We start from the raw sequence: 8,022 nt of genomic DNA on the forward strand, positions 1-8,022 counted from the left end.
TATATATATATATATATATACATGGTAACAGATATATATAGGTTCTTGCTGTCCTATTGGTTACCGTGGCCTTCCTTAGATACCCATTGACGCAGAGCAACGCCCTTTCACCTCCCCAAGGGCACATTCAGGAATGCTTAGAAAACTGACACTCTTACTTGCCCTTGCATAATGAACCATCTTCCAGCTTCGCCATGTCGTGTTTCTCCAATGTCGCGTTAACAATGCTCAGGAGTTCCTCATACGTTTTTTCTAGGTCCTTGTTGACGATAACATGCGAGAAGAACCCTGGGTTTTCCTTCAAAAACTGCAGCTCCTCTTCAGCCGTCTCCAGGCGATGCTGCAAGACTTCTTCACTGTCTGCTCCTCTCTTCTTAATGCGTTCCCGGAGGTCCTCCATTGACGGAGCATTGAAGAATATGTACAACATGTTGAGATGAGAAGCCCTCTCACGCAATTTCTGTGCACCCTTTACATCCGTCTCAATGATGCATATATTGCCGGTGTCTTGCACATCCTTTACTGCCTTCACGGTGGTGCCGTAGAGGTTACCATGTACCTCGCACACCTCAAGGAATTCACCGCTGTCCCGCAACTTCTCCATTGTGGGACGGTCGACAAAGTGGTACTCGCGCCCATTCACTTCCCCCTCACGTGGCGCACGAGTTGTGTGTGACACTGAGTAACCGAAGCGGTCGGGATACGTCCTCATCAGCCGCCCAAGGAGTGTTCCTTTTCCCACGCCCGACGGCCCACAGACAGTAATGGCACCCAACGGACGTGTGGTGTCAGTCATCTGAAATAATAACAGCACAAAAATGAAAGACCTTTTACACCCTAGTTCTGTTTATTTCGGTATTGCAGTGTGATTCACCTTGATTTGTTTTTGTTTAAATCGAAAAAGACACGGGAATGGAATACAGAATGAGTGCTTAAAGTAGAGTGCGTGTTTGTGTGTGTATGCATGTCCGTAATCATCAGTGAGATTTGCTTTCTTTCAGCTCCTTCATTTCATGCCCCCCCCCCCNCCTGCTCATTGTCTCTCCGGCTCCCTCAACAATGCGCAGGTGTCCCTCATGCGCTGAATGACGTCTCGCAGTTTCTCCCCATTGGCGTTTGCAGAGCTGATCCTCTGCTCGATGCTCTCCCGCAGCTCCACCTGTTCCTTCCGCAACGCGTCGAGCACAGCACGCATCGCGTCGACGGCCCCGTCCTGCCGTTTTGGCTCAAGAGCGTGCACGATACCCTCGAACGGAAAGCACCAGGCTGGGAGAAGATTCCCACCAGAGATTTTCGCCAGATTGTTGTTTCCAATACCATCACCGCTGTCTTTGTCGGTGTTGCTGTCGTCATCACCGGACCGACGGCGCTTCACTCCACTGTGATGCGCACCATCACCAGCGCCCTCCATTTTGCTCAGGTGTACATCCATCGGCACTACTATCTGCCCTGGAAAAGCGCAGAAAGGCGGTGGCTCCTCCAACCTTGGCTGCGGCATTGCCCGTACTGACGATAAATACTTCAAAACCCTTGGTGTGGGGTGGAAGACACGTATTGCGTCCCGTCGCTCCGCGAAGATGAACACATCCTCCAGGTTCTTGACAGTGATGCAAATCCCGTTCTCCCCAGTGACACCACCCTCGGTCGTAGCGTTGCCGCCATCGTCACCATCGCCAGCGGCAGCAGGATGACCTTCACTCCGCAAGACATCACGTCGCTTTGGACGCGGTTGCACCACCGCTCCCGCCGATGATGACAACGAGGCTGCTGTCAGGTCAGAGGGCGGTAGAATGACAGTTGGTGCTGGCTTGCTTTGCCCAAAGGTAGAGCTCAGCAGTTGAGGTGGTATGTCTGCGCGTCTCTGCAGCGGTACCATGTGAGTCACAGTAAAGGGTGCGATGCCGAGGTGGGGGCGAAAGTGCACCTCCAGTTCTACCATATGCTCCGCCCAAGTGTCGTCCACGACGAAGAAAGGTGGGTGAGTCAACTCACGCCGTGGCTCTGGAAAGCTGTTAGGGAGTTTAAACACGACACGTTCAACGAGCGCGTAGAGCGGGGACGCAGAAGTCACTGCTGCATTGTCACCCTCCTCCTTTTCCATCTCCGCTGCAGTGGAGGAGAGCCCACCAGCACCACCAGCGCTGCTGGTGCTACCAATGTACCATGCGCGGCGGTATGCCAGATCCTGTGCAGCAATGGCTCCATCCCGCAGGTAGCTGTATCTTATGTGTGTGCATCGACTGATGCCTTCGTTGTAGTCGTGCGGGTCTTCACCGTCAACTTCTTCGTGTGTTTCAGCTTGGTGGCTGCCGTCTTTCCGTCGCCTTCGCTGCTGCTGTTGCTGCTTTGCGCCGCGCGACGTTGTCGACGCCGAGGCTGGTTGAGCCGCGGTGGATGCTGCCGCTGCTGTCGTCGCAGACGCTGGCGGGAAAGATCGACACAGCGAGAGCGGCAGTGCTACACTCCCGACGCAGAACGGAATCAACACGGCACCGGCGTAAACCACGTGATGCTGTTCTTCCACCGCCGCTTTGTCTCTGTCCGGCATCCCCCCTGCCGCTAACAAAGGGGATGGTTGGATGAGGAAACCTCTTCTCTTTGCAATGACATCAGCAGGTATACAACAACAACAACAACGACGTGGGATAAAAAGAAAACGAATGGGCACAGCTATCATGGCACTTCACATCACACCACCACACGCAAACTACCTGTGCGGGAGTGCACTTGTGTGTGCCCACAGGCAACAGCAATATGATTCAGCATCTAGACAAATGGGCACAAGAATAAACTCCCATCGATAAACATAAAGACTCAAACCGACACGCTTTTGCCTAGGCGCGATATCACCAGAATAAGAAAAAAACATGATATATTTTTTGTATCACATACACAGCAAAACGCATTAATGCTCCGACATCATTCATTCTTCCCTTTTCTGTTTTTCTTCCCCAATATTCTGCACGACGAGGCCACTTTGGCAATGGTGCTTATCCACCAGCGTTGTGCCTCCTTTCATTGCTAAAGAGCCGGTACGGTAGCACACCGTACCTGCACCTTTAACGGCAATAGTGACCCCTGCAATCACTCCCCCACCTCCGCACGTGTTGGTTCAAACGACGAAGTCGCATCGTTTGGGCTCCATGCCTTCTCTCCGCATTTTCATTGTTCCATATACTCCACCGAGGACGCCATGAACATGCGGGCAGAGGGCGACAATGCGTGATAACCTGGCCGATTTACTGGCAGCGGCTTTCCAGACGTGGTATCCTTCGTGGGGCAAGCATACCCTTCACGCAAACCGATCCTCAACGTGGGCGAAAGCAATGCCTCTTGCTCAGTGCTGTTTGCATCGGATGGCCCAAAGGGGGTGTTCGGTACTGCAAACGATGGTTCTCTTTTCTTCTTAGCTTGCGCGCGAATGGCAGAAACCCACGATGGGCTGGGATGCATCAGCGTCTCCATCGAAGATGTGTCGTCTTCACCAGTGCCATTGTCTCTACTCATTAGGATCCACTCATCCAAGCGGTACGACTCATCATCGAGTTCATCGCGCCGTAGGCCCTTCACGAGAGACCTTGTGGAACAAAGAGAACCTGGCGCACCGACAAGACAAACACCGACATCATCCCTGTTGTTATTCTTGTTTTGGCTTATCCCAACATCTGCTGGAAATTCTGGACCCGTGCGGCGTCTCGCTTCCATTAACAAACGGCGGGTCTCTTCAGCGGCACTGATGGCCTCAATAATACGGTCAGACACCAGATCTTTCCTCGTGATAATCCCAACAATGCGATTGTCCCTGTTTACCACAGTCAGATGGCGTAGACCCAGCGTTCGGAACATAGTGTAAGCTCGTGGAAGCGTTGTTGTATCAAGCACACAGAACCCCGAGTGATCAATGTAAGGAGAGAGGTCCATGCGAATATCTAGCTTCTTTTCCAATGATGGCAAGGTGCCAAGCAGACCGTCGTGAAACAGGCGAGCCTCTACCTTCTTCCCAATCTCATAGGTGCAAGTAGAGGGCAAGTGTGCGAAATGTGTGTGCCATAGGAGAATCTCCAATTGCTGACGCACAATGATGCCCTTGTACGTCCGGTCCTGCACGCTCTCTATCGGGAATGCATTGTGGCGCGTACTGTGCAGTACCTCAAAGATACGACGAAGGGTACACACTGTCTCCAGCGTCACCACATGCGGTGCCATCACATGACGGGCATCATACATAGGATACTTGTGCAGCTGATTCTCAAAATCGAGCATCGGCACACATCGCGCCTCGAGGATCATAGCATTGATATTATGCGTGAAGAGTTCCGCCGTCTTTTTGGCGATTGTTATGCCCATCATAAGTGGAAGGAGGTGTTGAAAGTCACCAGTGGTCTCCATTAGAATGGTACAGATGGAAAAAGTAAGACCTGTCGTACCGCCGACAAAACTACCGGCACCGATGAGGGCAAAGCAACCGGGATCTGCCCACGTTGAACGCACACCGCTCTTCACAACAGATGCCTCCGCAAAGAAGACACCAAGGCCAACCAGTCGACCAATTGCAGCACCAACAACAAGACCAGGTAACAAGGTGCCACCACACAATGAGACGCCTAGAAACAGGGCAGAAGCAATAAAGTAAATCACGAGAAATATGGCAAGTACAGGTGCCTGCAGCATTTCTTCTGTCCGCCAACTTAAGAGAGTTTGCACCGCGGAGTCGGCGTTGGCGAAAGCGAGGGAAGCGTACGAGTGTAACACGCTTAACATCTGTGCCTTTTCTTGTGTCTTCAAGGTGAGATTCGTTTCGGTGTTCAGCGCTGCGCAGAAAAAACCATTAGCTCCGTAATAGGCAACAGTGGAGACATTTCGGGTGGCGAGCACAGTCAAGGGAACGCCAACGCACGGCCAACCCACCGTCCCGGTGCTCATGAAGGAAGACGACTCGCTTCCCGCTTCATGTAACGCAAACGACAATTCATGATACTGGTGATCTTGCTGTTTCAAATTGAGTGATAACTCATCGTCGGTGGTGTTGCACGTCGGAGAAGCAGGTAATGACGATGGCGACCAACCATCACTTCCAAGTGCAACAACAACCCAGTAGTTAAGTGTAATGTACACCACCGTAAACACAACCGGTAACAAATAGCGGATGGCTTTCGTATGTAGTCGCTTCTCCATTCGACGCCGGAGAACCAAGGCTATCCAACTCAATCGAACATACACGCCAGCAAGAACACCACACAGGAGCCCAATGCCAACTGCTGGAAGAAAGTAGATAATGTGCATCCGCACCAGACCTTCAAATGGCACACTCGATGCAAACGACTGCACCATCTCCGACATCAATTCCCCCCGGGGATATGAATTTCGATCACGAAGGTCAAAGTAGGAAAAGTATGAAAAGTAGGCCTGCAGTGTTAGTGAAGATATGAGGGACGCAACAAAGACGTAGAGTGCAAACCGAACAGGAAGGATGGTGGGAATAAGTTCCACAACCACCATCAGCCCTCCAATAGAAACGCTAAAGGCAGATGCCACTCCAGCTGCGGCGCCAATCACAATAATACTTCGGCGATCACGTGGATTGCGAAAACAGTCAATAATATTTACGCAGTCACAACGGAAATAACGACGCCTTTGGAGGGCCTGTGCACCGAGCATCGCACCCGACAGAATCAGAGTACCAAAATGACCTGTACAGACACCACTGGAAACACTGAATATGATGGCACACACCCTGGCAAGGAGCACCCGGAAACTGCTCAGCGTGGGGTAGTGAACACCATTCAGATAAGCCATTACTTCGGGTAACCCTGATCCGATACTCTCGGGGACAAGGGCGCAAATGAAACTTGACAGCAGAGACATGATCAGGCTAAAAGCTACCCACATTAAGTACCCCTTGGTATAGGAGCGTGGTTCGATGCCATACAGACCCACGCCACTGCCTTGCAACAATGCGGCGATGTCTAATCCCGTCTGGTTTGACATCCCCTCTTGCGCATACCGGTTCAGATCGTTAAAAGAGAATCCTCGAAGGCCAAAGGCCAACAATTCATACCGCAGGCCATTCAGTACATGCAGCAAAGACACCACCACGATGGCGACAGCACTCGACGTGACGCCCAATCCAAACACAAAAACCCATATAAACCACCGAGGCTCCTGACTTCGGCTTTCCAGATGGTCTTTGTACACTGTCGTTGAGGGCTCGTAGGTGTCAACAGACTCGTACCGCTCCATCTTCTGCCGTTCATGTGGTAAGTAGTGACGGTGTTGCTTTTCAGGGATTGTGGCCCTGAATTGCTCTCTCAATGACCTCGTGTCGCTATCCCAGAGCAGCGGGGTGGAGGTGGAAGCCGCCAGAGCATCGTGATACGTGTCGTAATCCACAACATTTTCCTCTTCAACTAACAGTGAGACGCTGCATTGTTTTTGATGCTCCTTTGCTTTGTGAAGCCGCATGATGACTTTCACAGGAAACACGAATCCCGCGTAGTAAGAAACGCTAATCGAGTCGTTGACAAGGAGGAAAGGCAAAAAAAAAACACGATGATTCTTCACTCCTCAGTTCTCCTCATGTGAAGGAGTAATGAAGTTGGGCACCGTACCGTTTTCACAAAGGAGAAAGACATGATGGTTCGCCAGAATCGAAGATTGCGATCAGCAACACAAACTCAAGAACGACGTCAACTGCAAAGGCACCAACTCGTCGGCTTATGTGAATTTTTTTTTTTTGCCTAGAGGGGCAACGAACAACATGCTTGAACCGAAAAACGACAATCGCATTGGCTTCAGCAAAGACTGATGTCGGAAACGCACACACACACACACACACAAAAACCAAAAAAAAAGTGTCTCCAAAAACTCATGAAAACACCAGCTCTGTGACTTGCAGAGCTGCAGAATACCTGTTGCGACAGCAATCGACTTGGCACACATCAACTGCAGTATGTGTCGTACAGCCGCTCCATAAATGCAACATAGGCGTCTTGGTCTTCGCGATGCCCGACAGCCATCAATGGATGGCGGCTGTGTTTCAGCTCCAGCACTTCCACCGCGGGAATCTGCGGACACTGCGTCTTCAGAACGTTGATCAGCCGACGCGTGAGCTTGTTTGGCACTCTTGTGTCCTTCAGAGAAAGTACAAAGGCGACGGGACACCGCAGCTGCACACGACTCGGGTCAAATGCGTACGGTTCATTGCCGTTGTATTCACAAAAGGTACGAAAGAACCACATGGTAAAATTCGGAAACCAAGATGACTCCGCTATCACATCGTGCAGAGTATCAAACGGCGCTTCAACGACCACCAAGGAAACATAACAAGCAAGTTCGTACGGGAGTTTAAGCGCTGTATAAAGCGTTGTCGTCGCTCCACGGCTGCAGCCGAACAAGACGAGTCGAAGACGGAGTGGCCGCTCCGGTGATGAGCCGTCGGCGCCGCGCTCCTTTATTTTACGCACCGCCCGACGAATTTCCCGCTCACACACCGCCTGGTCTCTCTCCCCGCCCAGGTTCGTCATCCGAACCCTTGAGTACGCGAAGCGCACGGGACGGACAGAGAAAAAAACCGCGGTGAAGAACTCCTTAACCATCAGAAACCAATGAACTGGATTAAAGCTACACCTGTTGTACACAACCTCATCCATCTCTGGGGATGCCATAACGTTATTTAACAACCGAGGGGCCAGACGACACGTGGCGTGGTACAGAAGTGGGGGATCCACATCCGGTGTTAGCACACATTCGTTATTGCCGTTAAGAAGAGAAGTCGTTTCCCCACTCGGGTTCGGTTCGCGGCGATTTTCACCACCTGGCCGCCAGCTACATGCATTTTCCAGCACATCTACACCATCCGTGCCAGTGTAACGCGATATCTGCGCCCGTGTCGCCGTGACGCCGGGTGTGGCCACCGTGATTATGTTGGGCCGGCACGGTGGGCTGCTTTCATACGGTTTCAGCCTTGGTATCATAGCGTCCGCCTTGCTCTCTAATGGCCAGAGATAAGGCAAAAAAAAAAAA

General features: G+C 51.6%; 4 protein-coding genes across 4 annotated transcripts; all 4 read right to left on the bottom strand.

Annotated features, from left to right (window-relative positions):
• Positions 1 to 154: 154 nt before the first annotated feature.
• On the bottom strand, positions 155 to 796 carry DQ04_03941000 (guanylate kinase; the record flags this gene model as incomplete). Its single annotated transcript, XM_009313213.1, has 1 exon — positions 155 to 796. One exon carries the CDS (start codon positions 794 to 796, stop codon positions 155 to 157), a length of 642 nt encoding a protein of 213 aa, XP_009311488.1.
• A 237-nt stretch (positions 797 to 1,033) lies between these two features.
• DQ04_03941010 (hypothetical protein) lies at positions 1,034 to 2,548 on the bottom strand (the record flags this gene model as incomplete). The annotated part of the gene is made up of 1 exon (XM_009313214.1): positions 1,034 to 2,548. The coding sequence occupies one exon, from the start codon at positions 2,546 to 2,548 to the stop codon at positions 1,034 to 1,036; it is 1,515 nt and encodes a 504-aa protein (XP_009311489.1).
• A 614-nt stretch (positions 2,549 to 3,162) lies between these two features.
• DQ04_03941020 (chloride channel protein) lies at positions 3,163 to 6,462 on the bottom strand (the record flags this gene model as incomplete). The annotated part of the gene is made up of 1 exon (XM_009313215.1): positions 3,163 to 6,462. The coding sequence occupies one exon, from the start codon at positions 6,460 to 6,462 to the stop codon at positions 3,163 to 3,165; it is 3,300 nt and encodes a 1,099-aa protein (XP_009311490.1).
• A 476-nt stretch (positions 6,463 to 6,938) lies between these two features.
• Positions 6,939 to 7,973, bottom strand: DQ04_03941030 (hypothetical protein; the record flags this gene model as incomplete). Its single annotated transcript, XM_009313216.1, has 1 exon — positions 6,939 to 7,973. One exon carries the CDS (start codon positions 7,971 to 7,973, stop codon positions 6,939 to 6,941), a length of 1,035 nt encoding a protein of 344 aa, XP_009311491.1.
• Positions 7,974 to 8,022: the final 49 nt, after the last annotated feature.

The sequence above is a fragment of the Trypanosoma grayi genome (assembly GCF_000691245.1).
Source record: "Trypanosoma grayi strain ANR4 Tgr_394_V1, whole genome shotgun sequence".
Taxonomy (NCBI): Eukaryota; Euglenozoa; class Kinetoplastea; order Trypanosomatida; family Trypanosomatidae; genus Trypanosoma; species Trypanosoma grayi.